The 21,507-nt window shown below is 39.6% G+C and overlaps 1 protein-coding gene across 1 annotated transcript in view; it reads left to right on the forward strand.

Moving 5' to 3' along the window:
- PPEF1 (protein phosphatase with EF-hand domain 1) overlaps positions 1-21,507 on the forward strand; it is a 116,606-nt gene that overhangs the window by 82,407 nt on the left and 12,692 nt on the right. The window contains exons 11-14 of the mRNA XM_053579777.1: positions 1,961-2,113; positions 13,104-13,289; positions 14,789-14,931; positions 18,378-18,484. Of these exons, the coding sequence (XP_053435752.1) occupies positions 1,961-2,113; positions 13,104-13,289; positions 14,789-14,931; positions 18,378-18,484 (589 nt within the window). The remainder of the gene's footprint in view (positions 1-1,960; positions 2,114-13,103; positions 13,290-14,788; positions 14,932-18,377; positions 18,485-21,507) is intronic.

Here is a 21,507-nt window from a genome sequence, read left to right on the forward strand (position 1 = left end):
TGAACATGATTCCGGGTTTACCCTTGTTGTGGGATCATTGTTAATAGAGGAGCAGAAGGGATGGGAGGACCTGGCAACAGCCTCTATTCTAGGTTCGTTAAAGGTATTTTGTAAGGTGGGCAGGTTGGGAGGTCAATATAGAGGGACAGAGAAGGAAGACTGTAAGATTAAGACTCTGGTTTAGTGTTCTTCAAGCTGCCTAGCAGGGCATGTGGGAAAATATGGCCAGTAGGACCCCCCCAGGATAATATGGTGGTATGGTGCTCTAGGGGGTGTTAGAACAAAGTATCCCATTCCCAAGTGGCCTTGAAAACTACAAAGCTGCACATACTTAAAGACCATGTGACCTTGCCAAATGAGCTTATCAGAAGTGAGTTGTGTGGACCCATGTTCAGAGGATCCTCCCAGAATATTCTGCTGTATAACCTGAGGACATTTGCTGGCAGGAGACAAGGCAGGCAGGCTGTGAACTAGCTAATAATAGCTGAGATTGAATTTCCAACTAGCTCAATGAGACAGGACCTCAGAATGAGATTCAATTTAATTTTGAAAAAGAAAAATAAGATTTCCTATACACCCTAGTGTGTAGAAGAAACTAAGCATCTACCACAGAGCGTCTACCTCAGTCCATCACTGAGCTATGGCCACCAGTGTAACCAAAGTATTATTTAAAATTCTTTTGTATAAAGATATGATGCTACAAAGAATCAAGTATAAAATTATAGTCTCAGATTATGGGAGGGAACACAGAAGGGAGTATAGTAGTAGTTGACATACTATCAGAAAGACAATTTATTTTCAAAAAATGAAGCAGCTTTATTTTTAGGATTTGGATCATATTCATTTGTTGGCAGGGTGAGGTTGAGAACTACACTGCATTAGGTTGAAGGGCTTCCAAAGTTTTCAATTTGTGTCCCCTTTGAGAATTTTCCTGGGCAGAGATGTGATTTTTCTCATTTCTCCTGGAAAACACAACAAAGCAAAAAGCATCCACACTCTGACAAGGTGTTTCTGAACTCCTGAGACTCGACTCCAGGCGCAGCTTCTGTAGCTCAGTGAGCAGGGCCCCAGCCACATACACTGAAGGTGGCAGGTTTGGCCTGCTAAACAACAATAACAACTGCAACCCCGCCCCCCCCCCCAAAAAAAATGGCTGGGTGTTGTGGTGGACGCCCGTGGTCCGGGCTACTCAGGAGGCTGAGGCAAGAAAATCACTTGAGTCCAGAGTTTGAGGTTGCTGTGAGCTATGACACCATGGCAGTCTACCCAGGGAGACATAAAGAGACTCAGTCTCAAAAAAAATAAATAAAGACTCGACTCCAGGTGTAGATAAACCTCAAAGGGAGGCTAGTTTTTCCTATACTAGCATCTTCCATTTCCTGTATTGATGCCTGAACATGTCTAACAGCTTCAAAACTCTACTGGGAAGCTTTCCCTGTAGGGCAGTGTCTCTAGATGAAACATGTACAAACAGAATTTAACAGGCCCATTTTACAGACATCCTTGGATTAGCAGGTACAGGAGGTGGTAAGATAGAAGAGGTGATCGTGACTTGGCCCCTGTAGCTCGTTTGTTAGGGCACCAGCCACATACACCGGGGCTGGCATGTTCGAACCCAGCTCGGGCCTGCTACACAACAATGACAACTACAACAAAGAAATAGCTGGCCGAGCATTATGGCAGGCGCCTGTAGTCCCAGCTACTTGGGAGGCTAAGGCAAGAGAATCGCTTAAGCCCAAGAGTTTGAGGTTGCTGTGAGCTGTGATGCCATAGCACTCTACCAAGGGCGACACAGTGAGACTGTCTCAAAAAAGAGAAAAGAAAAGAAAAGAAAAGGTGACTGTGTGTTTTTCAATGGGTTGAGGCACAACAACGTAGACAGAATCCCAACTGGTGCTAAAATCTCTGCATGCCACACAATAAGCAGAGGGCTTGACTAAAACATGAATTTGTTTTATAGATGAAATCTGTGCTGATACCACCAATGGAAGTAAATAGAGACCATGCCATGGAATTTAAGCAAAATAAAATAGGTGTATCTGTTTCTACATCTGAGACATTCAAAGCAGGCGAAACTTCTTCTGAACATTTATCAAAGCATGAGTGGGAACAGGTAGGTACTCAGCGTGTTCACTGGCCTGAAAACAAAGACACCACCATACACATTACAATATATAGGTTAAAAACTGACGTTTACTTTCTATGCAGACCATATCACTCTCTGAATTTATCACAGTATTTTAAAAGCTTTATTGAGATGTGATGTACATACTATATACCTCACCTGCTTAAAATACAAAATTCAGTAGTTTTTAGTAAATTCATTGTGTTGTAAACCTATTGCCACAATCTAAGTTTAGAATTTTAGAATATTTTCATCATCCCATAAAGAAACCCGTATTCCTATTAGCAGTCACTCCTATTACCCCCAACTCTCTCCACAAACTCCAGCCTTAGGTGACCACTAATATACTTTTTATAGATTTTCCTATTTTGAACATGTTACAGAAACGGGCAGGTACCATACGTAGTCTTCTGTGTCTGGCTTCTCTCACTCAGCACAGTGTTCTTGAGGTCTACCCATGCGCTAGCATGTCTCAGTACTTATTTCTTCATTGCTGGATAATATTCTGTTATATGGATAGATACCTTGTAGTTATTCGTAAGTGGATGGACAATTTGGGTTATTTTTTCGCTTCTTGGCTGTTATAAACAATGCTGCTGCAGACATTCACATACAAGTTTTTATGTGCATGTATGTTTTCATTTCTCTTGGGTGTGTGCCTAGAAGTACTGGCCCATAAAGTAATATATATACATTATTATATATAGTAAAGTAACTCTGAAGAAAGCTTAACATTTTGAGAACGTTCCAAACTGTTTTCCCAAGTGGCTATCCCATTTTACATTTCCACCAGCAAAGTATGAAGGTTTTACTTTCCCTACCTTCTCAGTAACACTTGGCTATTGTATATCCTTTTAATTGTAGCCATCATGGAGGGCATGAGGTAGAATCTCATGTGGTTTTGATTTGCATTTCCCTAATGACTAAAGATGTTGAGCATCTTTTTGTGTATTTCTTGGATATTTGGAGATCTTCTTTGGAGAAAGTCTATTCAGCTCCTTTGCCCATTTAAAAAATTATTTACCTTTTTATTACTGGATTATTGAGTTTTTTTTATAATTCTAAATACAAACCCCTTATGAGATATATATTTTTTAAATATTCTCCCCATTCTGTGGGTTGTCTTTTCCCTTTCTTGATGGTGACCTTTGCAGCACAACAGTTTTTAATTTTGGTGATACTCAACCAACATTATGTGTTTTTCTCCAGTTGCTCATGTTTTTGGTGTTGTATCTAAGCTGTTGTCCAACTCTAAGTCACAAAGATTAATTACTTTTTCTTTTTTTTCTTGAGACAGAGTCTCACTATGTCAGCCTCAGTAGAGTGCTATGGCATCACAGCTCACAGCAACCTCAAACTCTTGGGCTCAAGCAATTCTCTTGCCTCAGCCTCCCACGTAGCTGGGACTACAGGTGCCCGCCGACAACACCTGGCTATTTTTTTCATTGTAGTTATCATTGTTGTCTAGCAGGCCCTGGCTGGGTTACCCTCCAGCAACGATGTATGTGGCCAGTGCCCTAACCACTGAGCTACAGGCGCCAAGCCTATTACTTTGTTTTCTTCTAAAGTTTTAGAGATTTAGCTCTTATATTTAGGTGTCTGATCTATTTGTAGTTAATTTTTGTGTATAGTCTGAAGTAGAATTCCAAATTCATTCTATTTCATGTGGCTGTTCAGTTATTCCAGCACTATTTCTTCACAAGATTATTCTTTCCTCATTGAATTTTCTTGACACTCTTACCAAAAATCAATTGACCATAACTATGAGGGCTTATTTCTTGACTCTTAACTCTGTTTCACTTATATATTTTTATCCTTATGTCAATACTATACAATTTGGATTACTATAGCTTTGTAGGAAATTTTAAAAGTGGAAAGTGTAAGTTTCCAACTTGTTCTTTTTCAAGATCGTTCTGGCTATTCTGGGTCCCTTAAATTTCCATATGAATTTTAGAATCAATTTCTATCAAAAAACAGCTGGGGCATTGGTAGGGATTGCCTGAAATCTATAGTTCAATTCAAGTACTATGGCTATCTTAACAATGTTATGTCTTCAATCCTGTGAGCATGGGATGTTTTTCCATTTATTCTTTAATTTTAGCAGTGTTTTGTACTTTTCAGCACAGACTTCTTGCAATTTGTTTTGTTAAATTTATTCCTAAGTGTTTTTGATACTATTGTAAATAGAATTGTTTTGTTAATTACATTTTTGATTGTTTATTGCTAGTAGATAGAAATAACAACTGACTTTTGTATAGCTACCTCGTGCTATGAACTCGGATATATTCGTTTATGGCTGGGCGCCTATAATCCTAGCACTCTGGGAGACTGAGGTGGGTGGATCCCTTGAGTTAGGGAGTCTGAGACCAGCGTGAGCAAGACTGAGACCTTGTCTCTGCTAAACATAGAAAAACTAGCCAGGCATTGTGGCGGGCGCCTGTAGTCTCAGCTACTTAGGAGGCTGAGGCAGGAAGATCACTTGAGCCCAAGAGTTTGAGGTTGCTGTGAGTTATGATGATGCCATGGCACTCTACCTAGGTGACAGAGTGAGACTCTGTCAAAATAGAATAAAATGGAAAAGTTAGCTGGGTGTTGTGGTGAATGCCTATAGTCCAGCTACTAGAGAAACTGAGGCAAGAAGATGGCCGGAGCCCAGGAGTTTGAGGTTGCAGTAAGCTAGACTGATGCCACAGTACTCTAGCCTGGACAACAGAGTGAGATTCTGCCTTAAAAAAAAAATATATATATATATATACACACACACACATATGTTTATTAGTTATAATAGTTTTTGTTGGATTCCTTGAGATTTCCCATATGCAAGATAATGTTACCCATGAATAGAGATAACATCTTCTAATCTTGATGCCTTTTCTTTTCTCTTTTCTTTCCTTAATTGCCTTGTCTAGAACCTCCAGTACAGTGTTGAATAAAAGTGGTAAAGGTAGACATCCTTGTCTTGTTCATGATATTGAGTTTGCCTAGTTTGAGTGTTTTTATCATGAAAGAGTGTTGGGTTTTGTCAAATGCTTTTTCTGAATATTTTCAAATGATCATGTGGTTTTTGTCCTTTATTAATATGAGGTATTACATTGATTGATTTCAGATTTTTAAACCAAACTTACATTCCTAGAATAAATCCTAGTTGGTCATGGTATATAATCTTTATATATTGCTGAATTCATTTTGCTAGTATTTGAGGGGTTTTGCATCTATCTACCTATATCTATCTATCTATTTATATTTCTTTTCTAGAGCTAATGTCTTGCTCTGTCATCCAGGTTACAGTGCAGTGGCACAATTATAGCTCATTGTAACCCTGAACTCCTGGGCTCAGGTGATCCTCCCACCTCACCCTCCCAAGTAGCTAGTACTATAGACACATGCCGCCATGCCTGGCTAATTTTTTTCTATATTTTGTGGAGAAGGGGTCTCATTGAGCTGCTCAGGCTGGTCTTTAACTCCTGGCTTCAAGAAATCCTCCCTTCTTGGCCTCCCCAAATGCATTGGGACTACAGGTGCCTGGCCCTATTTTTGTATCTATATTCATAAGAGATACTGGTCTGTAGTTTTCCTGTTATATCATTGTCTAGTTTTGTTATTAGAATAAGATTGGCATCATAAGATAGGTTGGGAAGTATTATCTCCTTTTTTATGCTTTGGGAGAATTTGTGAAGGATTGATATTAATTTTTCAAATGTTTGGTTGAGTTTGTCAATGAAGCCTTCTGGGATTTTCCTTGTAGGAAGTTTTAAAATTACTAATTCAATCTTTTTTCTTGCTATAATTGTATTCAGATTTTTAATTTATACTTTAGTAGTAGTTTGTGTCTTGGTAGTTGTGTTTTTCTTAGAATTTGTACATTTCATCTGATTTATCTAATTTTTTTGCCTAAATTTGTTTGTAATATTTCTTTACAATTGTTTTCTCCTGTAAGTCTGGTAATAATATTCCCTCCTTCGTTCCTGATATGAGTAATTTGAGTCTTCTCTTTTTTGTCTTGGCCAGTCTCACTAAGGTTTGTTAATTTTCTTGATCTTTCAAGGAACCAGTTTTTGGTCCATCAATTTTCTCTATTGTTTATTCTCTATTTTACTTTTGCTCTTATTTTTATTATTTTCTTTCTTCTGTTTATTTTAGGCTTAGTTTGCTCTTCTTTTTCTAGTTTCTTAGTTGGAAGTAATGTTGTTTTTTTTTTTGGCTGGGGCTAGGTTTGAACTCGCCACCTCCAGCATATGGGACCGGCGCCCTACTCCCTGAGCCACAGGCGCCACCCTGGAAGTAATGTTGATTTGAGATCTTTTTAATCTATTAATAAAGTTATATATTTATCAGTAAGTACTGGTTTAGTTCTATCTCGTAAGTTTTACTGTTGTATTCTTTCTTGTTTTTTCTTTTTTTGGAGACAGGGACTTTACCCAGGGTGACACACTCTGTCACCCTGGGTAAAGTGCCATGGTGTCATAGCTCACAGCAACCTCAAACTCCTGGGCTCAAGTGATCCTCTTGCCTCAGCCTCCTGAGTAGTTGGGACTATAGGAGCCAGCCACAATGCCCAGCTAGTGTTTGAGATGGGGTCTCACTCTGGCTCAGGCTGATCTTGAACTCCTGAGCTCAAGTGATCCATCCACCTCAGCCCCACAGAGTGTTAGGATTATAGGCTCAAGCCACAGCACCCAGCCTTTGTTGTATTCTTTATTCTTTCATATCAAAGTATTTTCTAAATTCCCTTGTGATTTCTTCTTTGCCCCATGTGTTATTTAGGAGTATGTTGTTGAATGTCTACATATTTGTAAATTTCCCATATTTCTTTTCTTTTTTTTTTTTTTTTTGTAGAGACAGAGTCTCACTTTATGGCCCTCGGTAGAGTGCCGTGGCCTCACACAGCTCACAGCAACCTCCAACTCCTGGGCTTAAGCGATTCTCTTGCCTCAGCCTCCCAAGTACCCATATTTCATTTTAATGGTTTCTAGTTTAAATTGATTATAGACAGAAAACACATACTTTGCATGATTAAACCCCTTTAAAACTTGTTTTCTTCTTTCTTTGGTAAATCCTTTTAAAACTTACTGAGACTATTTTCTGCGGCCTAACATATGGTCTATCCTGGAGAATGCTCCATGTGCACTTGAGAAGACTATATATTTCACTCTTTTTGGTGGAGTGTTTTATATTTGTCTCTTTGAACATATTTATAATAGTTGCTTTGAAATCTTTGCTAAGTCAACATCTAGCCACTTTAAAAGCAGTTTCTCTTACCTGCTTCTTTTTCCCCATGTATGGGTCATACAGTTTTTTTTTTTTGCATGTCTTATAATTTTTTGTTGAAGACTGGATATTTTGGATAATATAGTGTAGTAACTCTAGATAGTTATTTCTACACATACACATACACCCCTTTCTGAGGCTTGTTGTTGTTATTTGCTTTTTTGTTTGTTTATTCATTTCTAGTGACTTGTCTGGACAATTTAGTACACCCTTCAGTGTGCAGTTCCTGAGGTGATTCCTCACAGAGTGCTGCCTTGGGCGTGCATGCAGCTTCCCTAACCACCAGGGATGCTTGTGGTTTTAGCTGACTCTCTTTGACTCGCCTTTAAGCTTCTGGTCCATCTGCCTCTATTTATATCAAACCCAACTATTTCACAAAATTAGCTTTCACAAATTGCTAGCTAATTGCTCCATTGTTTTTAACAAGGCTCTAGACCACAAACCCTCTATAGTCTGATTCGGTTGAAGCTGGGGAGGGGGCAGGATGTTGAGCCTCTTTGAGGCTTACTCTGACCCTAGGAAGGCTCTTCTCATCTGTCTCTTTGGCTGACTCTGTCCGTTAAAGTCTCAAACAAACTAAATAAATAAAAAATCTTTTTTTGGTAAAGCTCTAGCTAGTCTATTGTTATTACTAGTATTATGAAACTAACACCCATCCTCTGAGAGCTTACTCCCAAGATCCCTATTGTTTTCAACAGTGCCCTTAGGCATGAACTTCCCCGTGCTTTGCACCAAATAAGTCCAGTCCCCTTAGGCAGAGTAGCAGAGGTCTCCTTTCTCAACCCATGTCTTCCCCTGGCCAAACCTCTGTGCCATTGCACTGGAGCTTGGAGCAGACATAGCAGCTTCTCTTGGAGTGACAACCCAGTTCTAAAAGTGGGTGGTAGGCAGGGATGATAGCCCTGGCCTTCTTGGCTTGCCCCTCCTGGCATGATACTTCTTCCCTATGAGTAAGGGTGGGCACTATTGAGATCAAGCATGTGCAGCCTACCATGCCTGGGGTAGAACTTCTACCCAGTGAGGGAGGAAAATGAGCCCTTGTTCTCTCTGCCTCAGCTTGTGTAACAGAGCTAGAGGGTGAGAGGGAGGCCCATCTGCTTGCCCCTTCTGCGGCAAAATGAGAGCCCCCTACTGGGAGCTAGAAGAAGGTGGAGTCCTGTCTTCTTGGATATACTCACCTGGAGTAGAGTTCCCATATACGGTGATCTAGGGGTAGGGATTACGGTAGATCATAACTTAAATGCCAGAAACTCTCTGTTGATACTAAAATTTAGTACATTTTCTTAAATAAATGTTTGTCCATTTGCTGTATGCCATTAGGACAATTTCTAGAGACTTTAATTGGTTTTAAACAAAAATATTTTTAATGTATTTTTTTTTTTTTTGTAGAGACAGTCTCACTGTACCACCCTCGGTAGAGTGCTGTGGCGTCACACGGCTCACAGCAACCTCTAACTCTTGGGCTTAGAGTGATTCTCTTGCCTCAGCCTCCCGAGCAGCTGGGACTACAGGCGCCCGCCACAACGCCCGGCTATTTTTTTTGTTGCAGTTTGGCCGGGGCTGGGTTTGAACCCGCCACCCTCGGCATATGGGGCCGGCGCCCTACTCACTGAGCCACAGGCGCCGCCCTTTAATGTATTTTTTAAACAAATCAAATACAGTAGTAAGAAGAGGGGAAAGAGTAGAACAAGGAGCTCGAGCTGTGACTGACTGTAAATAATTGAGACCAGCTTGTTTAAAAGAATTTTTTTTATTTTCTTATGTTTTATTTTATTGTTCTTTAGCAAGGACATGGCAAACACATAGATCATAAACACATAGATCATGGATACATGAATGCATTTATGGGGTACAATGTGCTTATTTCATATAGAATTAGGAATGCTTACATCACACTGGTTAACATATACTTTATCTCATTTACGTTTTTAAGAATTTATTTTTTGAGACAGAGTCTCACTGTGTTGCCCCCGGTAGAGTGCTATGGTGTCACAGCTCACAGCAACCTCAAACTCTTGGGCTTAAGTGATTCTCTTGCCTCAGCCTCCCAAGTAGCGAAAATTTTAAAAATAATTGTCACAAGTTAAATGACTATTTCACTGTGGAGAGGGTCTGCCAACCTCCTAACACTGCCGTTCCCGTCATTATGTTTTAATTTTGAGACTTTTCGTGAGCATTTCTGTAAACAGGGACGTAAAGGTAGTAGGACATGTACTCACGTTTGTGGCAGCATGCGCACTCTAGAGCTGCCTCTCTAGAGTCGCTGAAGCTCCTGGCATATAGTAAGAGCTATAAATACTCCTCCTATGTATTCCTCCATTCAGCAAGAATGTATCAATCACTCTTGAGCACCCTTGCTCATTTATCTTGCTAAATTTCCTATCCTACATTCTAACTGCCTTCCTGCCGGTTTTTACCCCATATGGCAGGGACGAGTACTTAAGAACAACTACATATATTATCTCATTCGATCCTTAAACCAACCTAATCACACAGGTAGAATTATTCTCACTCGACAAAAGAGAACACTGAAGCTCGCATGAGTTGAATAATGTGCTCAATGATGGGTCTGGATTTGAATCCAGATTTGTTGAACTCTAAACTTTCTACTTTTAATTGCTAGGTCATACCATTTCTCTCATAGTAGGAAGTGGTATTACAGGACACTGCTTTTCAACTTTTTAGATAAAAATTTCATGACCTCTTAGAGGGCTTTTTGTAGACTTTTCTTCAGGTTTCCTGTTCTGAAAGAGTTGAAATAAAATTATTTCATATGGATGAATGCTTAATTATAAGAGCATTCTTCCTGTGGGTTGGATCGTAACCATAAGACAGTTTTCTTATTCATATATAAACACACATTCATATATTCGTGTGCACATGTGTGTTTACAAGTGCACATAAACACACACCCACATGACATTGGGTAACATCTGTAGCTAGGAAAAATAATTGAACATGTTACCAAACAGTGTTTAAGCTATTTGTGTCCATTAGATAATTGTTGAAGAAGCATCTATTTCTCGATTTGATACTCTTATACCTTGATTGCTGAAAATGCTGACTAAAATGTGGTTTCTGATGTAAAATATACTCTAATCAATGAGGGAAAAAGAGAGAGGTGAGGGGAGAGAAATGGAGGGAGAAACAGAATTCATCACTGGCTTGTGCATCTAAAATATTTAACAATCAAGTAAGTATAAGAAACATCTCATGACAAGTAGGAAAGGATGCCTCCTTAAATTATGACATTTAAATTCCAAAGACTGAAGGTTAGAAAAAGCTCTTCTAATGTTATGTGAATAAAAAGGATAATTAGGAAGAAATTGGAGTTGCACAAAAAGAAAATCATGGCCTCTGGAAGCTTAGATGAGTTAGAATAGGAGGGAGGAGATTAGGGGTCATTATTCTGCAGTGGCACCTTCCCCCACCACAACAATATAGATGTGGCATCTTGCAGACTCCACACGCAGGACTGGAGCTGACCTAGGGTAAAGTGGACCAGAATATCATTCTGATATTTTAATAATTTTTGTTGTACCCCTAATTTTCTTTCCTCAGTTTCTGGTACGTAGTGGAGATGCATGCATCATTTAGCCAGAGTTGCAATTTCCAGATAAAGACAGCTCACAATTATTTTATTTCTTAATATCTATGAGCTATGTTATAATAAAGATCATATACTGATTATTTTGTTTTGTAGTCATGGAAATGCATAATTCTTGGCAGAGTGCTATAGTTTAAATTTTATCTTATGTTCACTGAGATGTGGAGGATATATTTACTAAGAGTTAAGTTATTGTACAGAGATATGAATATGATACTCTCCTTTAGGACAGATTTATAAGGAGAGGCCACAGAGGGGTGGTGCCTGTGGCTCAGGGTATAGGGCAGTGGCCTCATATGTAGGAGGTAGCGGGTTCAAACCCAGCCCCAGCCAAAAAGCTGCAAAGAAAAAAGAAAAAGGAGAAGCCACAGAGGTTTCAGAAATAATATTAATTATTTATAACTTGAGTGATTCCCTTCTCTTCATTCATTTAACAGTTATTTATTAAGGACCTACTATGTGTCAGACATAGTTCTAGGCTCTTGGAAAATGTCAGTGACCGAATAAAGATCTGTTGCCTTGCAGAACTTACATTTTAGGGAGAACTGTTAGATAATACAATAATAAGTCAGTAAATGATATATTAAGTTATATTATGGCTACAGTCTGGATAAACTTAGTTAACAGTTACAGTCCAAAGGGGAAAGAGTTAGGGACTAACCCCATCAATGCTTTGTTTTGTATATTTATTTACCCAGGACAGCAGAACATACACAAACACATGAAACTCTGCCAGTGTCTGGTATGTGCCTAGTACAGGTTTCTCTAGTTCTGACCATGTGCTTTTTCACCCCAGTTCTTCTGCCAGTTCTGCTCTTCCCTTCCCCTCACTTATTTCTAGCTTCCTTTCCATACCAAACCTATACATGCATTTACAGTCCAGTTTAGTGGAGCAGCCATTTCTGGTCCTTTCTCACGCCCTGATTTTGACCCACTGGAATAACTTCACAACCTCAAATCCATGCTTTTCATGCCCTAAAGAGAAACATGTAGAAAATATAGAATCTTAGAATCACAGTCTGTTAGAACTTTGAGATGCTTTATAGGTCAGCTGGCCCAAATGCCTGATTTTAAACATGTCAAAGTGGGTGGCACCTGTGGCACAGAGGGTAGGGCACCGGCCCCATATACCGAGGGTGGCAGGTTCGAACCTGGCCCCGGCCACCTAAAAAACAGCAATGACACTGCAACAACAATAAATAAATAAAGTACTAGGTTCTGTTTATTAAAAAAAAATGTTGTATAGCTTTAGTGACAGATTTTTTTCTCACTATAAGATGTTTAAGAAGTTTAAATAAAAAAACATTGTAGATAGATGAGAGCCACAAAGAGGGAGCCTCTGATTTTCTATGAGAAATACTCTTAAAAACGTGAGTCTTCAGTCCTGGGTGTCATGTAACCTGCATTTGCCTCTACCAGCCCCGGAAGGAAAATTATGCTAATGAAACACTTGTGGATTTGGGAGAACACATTGTGAAATCCCTCTAGTAGCTAAGTGTGTGGCTGAGCCTGAGAATGTACTTACCAAGGAGACAGAAGGTGAAGGAATGCTGTAAGAGATGCTCTTGGATGGACAGATTTCTATATTTGTCATGGGAAAGAGCAAGGGATTCCTTAGGCTGGGTGCTCAACTGGATACAAATGTGGGCCAAAGCCACAGTGGTGAGACCTACCTTATCTCTTAATATGTAGTGGTAGTGAAGAGCTACTTTTTCCTCTGAATATGAAATCAAGCACTTTTTAAGAGAAAAGAAGTTGGTAGATTCAACAGTTATGAAATAATTGTAATGGCATTTTTAAAAACAAAAAGGGGGAGCAAGAGCTGATTTTTCCTGGTTACTGTCTATTTCTCCTTTGGTTATTGTTACTGCTAAATTGGTCATTGGGATTGAATAGAAAGAGGTTGGAATGGCTATGGGCATTAAAATTATTCTGGGAAGGATTCATAGAGGAAAGGAGTATGGAACACTTTTGAAGGAGAAATAAGAAGTAGCCTTTAGCTTTTGGGGTAACTTGGGTTAATATTTCTGGCAAATAAGTTAGAGTCTAGAAAGATAAACTCTCACTTGTAAATTATAGCTTAATCTGTATTGTTGTTCTAAGGTTATTGATATTCTGTGGAGTGATCCAAGAGGCAAAAAAGGCTGTTACCCAAACACATGTCGAGGAGGGGGCTGCTATTTTGGACCAGATATTACCTCCAAGGTTCTTGGTAAATACCAGTTGAAGATGCTCATTAGGTCTCATGAATGTAAGCCTGAAGGGTATGAGATCTGCCATGATGGGAAGGTAAGCTAATGTTGTTGATGATGTTCTCATAAACATCGTTCCCCTAAACATAGTCTTTTGTTCACAGTTATTTCTCAGATCTTCCCTAATCCCAGAAAACAGAAGTTCTGATACATAGGGCTAAGTACATACCTGGAAACACTTTGTTCTTTGCTAATTATAAGGCCACTATCCTGGACAGGGGTTAAAAATGTACCTTTCCTCACAGAGCACATGAAAGGCAGCAGTGAACCCAGTTAGCTCTCTTTTATTCTTTTCATGTTCCCTACACAGGGGTGAAAACAAAAAACACACTTCCCTGCAACAGCCTGCGCAGGCGATCTCCAGCAAGTTGTCTACTGTAGTCAGCTTAGCTGCAGCCACTAAAATGGAGTGTGCCATGTTCCTCCAGTAGTGATGAGGCTAGAAGAGGTGAAGACTGAGGAACTGGTTTCTTGTCCCAAGTTGTCCTATGATACCCCTTTTCCTACAGTGAACATCAGTTGATAAGAATGAACACCAACGTGTGGCATTTCCTTCTGTGTCAGTACTTACTTTCTAAATTCTATTAATTCATTTTTGGCTCATACTAATGTTGCATGATGAGTAAGGCAAGGATTATTTAGGGTTTCGTTGTAATAAGAAAATAGAATACAGTGGTGGCTTATCTGAAGTGATATGCTCATTAGGACAGAACTGGGTCTAAGCCAGATTCCTTGTCACCAACAAGTATTTGTTCTCTCATATTCCACCACAACCCTGAGGCTAGACCCTTCCCAAGAGAGTGAGTGGCCGTGGTCCTTTATTCCCTGCCCTTAAGGTACTGGTTTTGTGAGGCCCTGAACCTCCAGTTCACTTAGCTTCAGGCAAAGGACTGAGATACTAGACAGGTTTTACTTTGAAGGCTCAAATATCACAAAGCAAGAAAATAAGGATTTGTCCTCTTGGAAAATTAGAATTTACAAAACCAAACATTAAAGAGGATTCTAAGAGGGCGGCGCCTGTGGCTCAGTCGGTAAGGCGCCGGCCCCATATACCGAGGGTGATGGGTTCAAACCCGGCCCCAGCCAAACTGCAACCAAAAAATAGCCGGGCGTTGTGGCGGGCGCCTGTAGTCCCAGCTACTCGGGAGGCTGAGGCAAGAGAATCGCTTAAGCCCAGGAGTTGGAGGTTGCTGTGAGCTGTGTGAGGCCACGGCACTCTACCGGGGGCCATAAAGTGGCCACAAAAAAAAAAAAGAGGATTCTAAGAGTCAGCACTAAAATTGTACACAGGATTACAGGGTCATGCACTGGGGATATGGGGTGAGTGGCTAGGAGGTAGTACTCCTGGGGAAACTGAGTAAAAAGCCTCGTTTTCCTCTGATGGAATCACAGGAAATCACTTCAGACATGGGTAATTTGCAGGGATTATGAAGTTTGTTTAAATTTTGCTTCTTAAGAATTGAGCTATTTCTGATATTGAATGATCTTTTTAAGAACTAATTTTACACAAACCTGACCTTCTTTTTCTTTAATTAGGTTATAACTATATTTTCTGCTTCTAATTATTATGAAGAAGGCAGCAATCGAGGAGCTTACATAAGACTGTGTTCTGGTATGACTCCTCGATTTTTCCAGTACCAAGTAACCAAGGCTACATGCCTGAAACCTCTTCATCAAAGGTATGTATAACTCTAAGGAGAATTCTGAGCACTGGTATTGGTGACCAAATGGAACATTCCAAATTACTAAGAGCATCCACAAGAGTGAAGACAGTCACGTATCGGTTACTCATTTGTATAAACAAAATGGAAATAGTTCCAGACGCTAAGTGGTTAACAGTCACATAACAATGGGAGGTGGGGAGAGACAAGGACATGGGAAAATAAATAACCCATTAGTATGTGACTTTAATGCGCCCATATTTGAAACCAAAAGAGCAATGTTCAATTCATGCATCTTTTTAGATGAATAAAACAATCAGCACCTACAAACCATAACTGAATGTGAAAGAAGTAGCTCCCCACCTAACCGTAACCTGTACCCTTCTCTGCCCCACAGGCAGCTCTGTCTAGTCTTGCTCCCTCTTCTCTACCCAGAAGTGCATGTGACTAAAACAGTTGAGTGTCCGGCTGGACATTGTGGCCCGTGCCTATAATCCTAGCACTCTGGGAAGCCGAGGCAGGTGGATTGCCTGGGCTCAGGAGTTCAAGACCAGCCTGAGCAAGAGCGAGACCCCATCTCTACTGAAAATAGAAAAAGCTAGCCTGAGCCCAGGAGTTCGAGACCAGCCTGAGCAAAAGCGAGACCTCATCTCTACTAAAAATAGAAAAACTAAGTGAGGCAAGAGGAACACTTGAGCCCAAAAGTTTGAGGTCTCTGTGAGCTATGACACCAAGGCACTCTACCCAGGGCGACAGCTTGAGACTCTGTCTCAAAAAAAAAAAAAAAAAAATGCTGTAACAAACATTCCTATATATGGAACTCATACAACTCAATAGCAAAAAAATAAATCATCCAAGTTAAAATGGGCAAAGGACTTGAATAAACATTTGTCCTAAGAAGACATACATACAAATGAAAAGGTACTCAACATCACTAATAATCACAGAGAGATACAAATCAAAACCACGATGAGATATCACCTCACATCTGCTGGGGTGGCTGTTATCAAAAAGACGAGTAAGAACAAGTGTTGGCAAGGGTGTGGAAGTCTTCTGCACTGTTGGTAGGAATGTAAATTGGTAAGCTATTATGGAAAACTGTACAGAGTTTCCTCAAAAACTTAAAACTTGAACCACCATATGATCTGGCAATCCCACTTCATGATATATATCCAAAGGAAAAGAAATTAGTATCTCATTGCATCAGTATCCACAATAGCCAAGTTATGTAAACAGCCTACATGTCCATCAACAGATAAAGAAAATGTCATCTCTACATACACTATTAAATTGTAATACCCAATATATAGGTAACAAAAGATGAATACAAGTCATATTTGAGCACCTCTTGTAATTGCAGAAGTCAAATGTGACTTGAGTATCATAACTTTAATACAGTTTTTTACTTTCTTAAAGTGTGTATTCTTTTGGCAATCCCTACATCTCTCACACATCCCTCTGTATCTATTATCTCTGTCTCTGGCTAGTCATCCTTTGCTGTCTGTGGAGGATTGGTTACAGGAGCCCCCTCAGGTACCAAAATCCAAAATCCACAAATGTTCAAGTCCCTTCTACGAAATGGCATAGTACATAAAAAATGAGGGAGACTTTATGTCTTTTGTATTAACCTGAATGGAGTCGGAGAGCATTCTACTTAGTAAAGTATCACAAGAACAGAAAAGCAAGATTCCAGTATACTCAATACTAATATGAAAACAATAGATGAACTACACACCCACACAAGAGAAAAACACAATTGAACTCAAGTCAGAGAAGGGGGCATTGGTGGGCTCTAACCTAACAGGTACAATATAAAGGGTATATGGCATACCTCCTGGGTAAGGGGCACAAGCACAACTTGGACTCCACCTAACAGAAGCAAACAATGTAACCTAATTGTCTGTACCCTCATATTAATATGAAATAAAAAAATAATTGATTATACAAATTATGAAAATTAAATAAATAAAATTAAATGCCATACTATTTGCATATAATCTATGCATATCTTCCCACATACTTTAAATCATCTCTAGATTACTTATAATACCTAATACAGTGTAAGTGTTATGTAAATAGTTATACTGTATTGTTTAAGGAATAATCACAGAAACCATTTCACTACCATGAAAGGTGATTTGAGGTCACATGTGGAAGCATGGAACTATTGTGATTGTTTTGTTCTTCTTTTCCTCCTCTACTTCAAAATTTATTTTTGTAAATGTTCTAAGGTAGAGGTTTACATCCACATGGTTAGCTATACTTGGTACTATTTTTAAAAATTGTCCTTTTCTGCTGAATTGTAATACCTCTGTGGTCATATATACATATCTTGTTTTCATATGTAGTTGGATATATTTATGAAATTTCTATTACTTCTGCTCACATATCTTGTGTCAATACCTGTTGCTTTATTTTAGTAATTTAATGTAAAGTTTCAAAATCTGGTTGAAAAGTCCTTTATGTTCCTTCTTTTCAAATAATTGTTCTTGGGACTCTTGATATTCAAAGGAAAAGACTATTTGTAATTCATTTAAGGCTTTACAAAATGTATAGATACACACATGTATATGTATGCTTATATAAGCATTTACTCTCTAGTAACATGATATGTGTGAATTTAATTCATTTATTTTATTTTCTTATTATTATTTTTTTTTTGTTTGTTTTTTGGCCAGGGCTGAGTTTGAACTCGCCACCTCTGGCATATGGGACTGGCGCCCTACTCCTTGAGCCACAGGTGCCGCCCTGAATTTAATTCATTTAAAATGAAAACTGGAGGCCAGGCACGGTTGCTCAGGCCTGTAATCCTAGCACTCTAGGAGGGCAAGACAGGTAGATTGCTTGAGCTCACGAGTTTGAGACCAGCCTGAGAAAAAGCGAGACCCCCTGAAAATAGAAAAACTGAGGCAAGAGAATCGTCTGAGCCCAAGTTGGAGGTTTCTGTGAGCTGTGATGCCACAGCACTCTACCCCAGCTTGAGACTCTGTCTCAAAAGAAAGAAGGAAAATAAAGGAATTTTCAAACCAGATTTTGAAACTTTACATTAAATTACTAAAATAAAGCAAAAGGTATTGACACAAGATATGTGAGTAGAATATAGTAGAAATTTCATAAATATATCCAACTACATATGGAAACAAGATATGTACATATGACCACAGAGGTATTACAATTTAGCAGAAAAGGACAATTTTTAAAAATAGTACCAAGCAGGCGGCGCCTGTGGCTCAAGGAGTAGGGCACTGGTCCCATATGCCAGAGGTGGCGGGTTCAAACCCAGCCCTGGCCAAAAACCACAAAAAAAAAAAAAAAATAGTACCAAGCATAGCTAACCATCTGGATGTAAACCTCTAACCTTAAAAATAAATAAAATGAAAACTGGTAAATAATAGGATCATACATTAAAATGAAACAGAACAAGATGATTTATGTAATTGTCACCTAATGTTTTCTTAACATAGAGTGAATACTATGGAAATCAGTGCCATCAGGGCACTAAAAGAGAGAATGATTTCACGAAAAACTGACCTCACTCGTGCTTTTCAACTTCAAGACCCCAGAAAATCAGGTAATAAAATTATGTAACACTTACTGTTTCTTAACGTACCAGTTTACATACAGATGAGTTTTCTTTCCTTCCTCCTTTTCTTCTCTTTCCCTCCCTCCCCTCCTTCCCTTCCCTTCTCTCTCTCTCCTCTCTCTCCCTCTCTTATTCCTTGGGTTTCAGTTCTCCATTTTTATTAGAAAGGAATGATATAGGTAAAAATGAAATTAATTTTAAAGTGAAATATAATCCACTATTTGCTCAAAAAAGACATATTTTTTTCTTTTAAGCAAGCTTCTTTCAACTTAAACAACCACCAACACCTCTGAATTCGACTTCTATTTTGGTTGTATGTTAGACTAGACACCCTGGGGGGCCTTCATATTAATAAACAGCTAAATTCTGGAGGATGAAGAATTTTAAGGCATTTATGAGCTTTACAAAAAAGTAATCTCTCAGCTGCATCTCCACTCCTCATGAAAGGTAATTTAAAACCACATTTGGCCAGGTGCAGTTCCTCACACCTATGGGAGGCCCTGGCAGGGTGGATCGCTTGAGCTCAGAAGTTCAAGACCACTCTGAGCAAGAGTGAAACCCTGTCTCTAAAAAATAGCTGGGTGTTATGGTGGGCACCCATAGTCCCAGCTACTGGGGAGGCTGAGGCAAGAGGATTGCTTGAGCCCAAGAGTTTGAGGTTGCTTGAGTTATGATGTCAGGGCACTCTACCTAGTGCGGGTGACAAAGTGAGACTCTGTCTCAAAAAAAAGAAAAAGAAAGAAAATCAGTATCATGACCACTTTAACACAATTTAAAAAGTCAGTTCTATCAAAATAAGAATAATTGATGTATTTCACTTTGATCTCGTGGTATTTTTAAATTTCAGATTAATGTGGGGTTATATCATAGTTTGTATTTGTAGAATTAAAGTCTGATTAAAAGGTGTGCCCTGTACTAGGTAGTGTGTTATATACCTGTGCAATGTACCCTTTGGGTGGGAATTTACCCAACTCCTTCCCTACTTCCCCCCTTGAATTGAGTTTTTCTTTCATGTGAGCATGTAGGTGTTAATCTATTACTTCCAGTTTAGTACTGGGTACATATGGTGTTTGCTTTCCCTCTTGTGATACTTCATTAAGGAGAATAGTCTCCAGTTCCATCCAGGTTGTTGCAAAAGATACATAATCTCTATCTTTTTTATGGCTGAATAATATTACGTGGTATATGTATACCACAATTTGTTTTTTGTTTTTTTTTTGTAGAGACAGAGTCTCACTGTACCGCCCTCGGGTAGAGTGCCGTGGCGTCACACGGCTCACAGCAACCTCTAACTCTTGGGCTTATGCGATTCTCTTGCCTCAGCCTCCCGAGCAGCTGGGACTACAGGCGCCCGCCACAACGCCCGGCTATTTTTCTGTTGCAGTTTGGCCGGGGCTGGGTCCGAACCTGCCACCCTCGGCATATGGGGCTGGTGCCCTACTCACTGAGCCACAGGCGCCGCCCACCACAATTTGTTAATCCATTATGTGTTGAAGGGCACTTGGGTTGTTTCCACTTCTTTGTGATTATGAATTGTACTGCTATAAACATTCCAGGGCAAGTATCTTTATGATAGAATGCCTTTCTTTCCTTTGGGTAAATACCTCGTAATGAGATTGCAGATCAAATGGTAGGTCTACTTTTAGTTCTTTGAGGATTCTCCATACTGCTTTTCGTGGAGGTTGTACAAATTTGCAGTCCCACCAACAGTGTATAAGTGTTCCTTTCTGCATCCATGCCAGCATCTGTCGCTTTGGGACTTTATGATGTGAGCTGTTCTCTCTGGGGTTAGGTGATATCTCAGTGTGGTTTTGATTTGCATTTCTCTGATGGTTAGAGACGATAAGCATTTTTTCATGTGTTTGTTGGCCATTAATCTGTCTTTCTAGGAGAAGTTCCTATTCATGTCTTATCCAATTTTTAATGAGGTTGTTTGAATTCTTCTTTTTGATATACTTGAGTTCTTTTTAGATTCTGGCTATCAGCCCTTTGTTGGATGGGTAGCATACAAATATATTCTTCCATTCCATAGGTTGTCTTTTTGCTTTGTTGATTGTATCCTTAGCTGTACAGAAGCTCTTTAACTTGATCAGGTCCTATTTATTTATTTATTTATTTATTTATTTTGAGACAGAGTCTCACTACGTCACTCTCAGTAGAGTGCTATAGCATCACAGCTCACAGCAACCTCAAATTCTTAGGCTTAAGTGATTCTCTTGGCTCAGCCTCCTGAGTAGCTCGGACTACAGGCGCCCACCACAACGTCCGGCTATTTTTTTGGTTGCAGTTATTATTCTTTAACAGGCCCAGGCTGGGCTCGAACCTGTCAGCCTTGGTGTATGTGGCTGGCACCCTACTCACTGAGCTACAAGTGCCAAGCCTATTTTTTTTTTTTTTTGAGACAGAATCTCACTATGCCTCCCTCAGTAGAGTCCTGTGGCATCAAAGCTCACAGCAACCTCAAACTCTTGGGCTTAAGCGATTCTCTTGCCTCAGCCTCCCAAGTAGCTGGGATTACAGGCGCCTGCCACAATGCCAGCTATTTTTTTTTGTTGCAGTTGTCATTGTTGTTTAGCTGGCCTGCGCCAGGTTCAAACCCGCCAGCCTGGGTGTATGAGACCGGCACCCTACCCTCTTGCCTGAGTTTTTCTATTTTTACTAGAGATGGGGTCTCACTATTGCTCAGGCTTGTCTCGAACTCCTGAGCTCAAGGAGTCCACCCATGTTGGTCTCCCAGAGTGCTAGGATTACAGGTGTGAACAACCATGTCCTGCCTCAGTAGTATAGACATTTTAATAATATTGATTCTTCCAAACCAGGATATTCTTCAGTTAACATCCTCTGCACTTTCGTTTCTCAGTGTTTTGTAGTTCTCTCTATAGAAATTTTCACATCCTTTATTAAATATATTCCACGGTATTTAGTTTTCTTTGATGCTATGGTGAAGGGTATTATGCCTTTGATTCTTGGCTTGCCTGCTGTTGTCATATATGAAGGCTACTGATTTGTGT

This window comes from Nycticebus coucang, chromosome X, assembly GCF_027406575.1.
Source record: "Nycticebus coucang isolate mNycCou1 chromosome X, mNycCou1.pri, whole genome shotgun sequence".
NCBI classification, from domain to species: domain Eukaryota; kingdom Metazoa; phylum Chordata; class Mammalia; order Primates; family Lorisidae; genus Nycticebus; species Nycticebus coucang.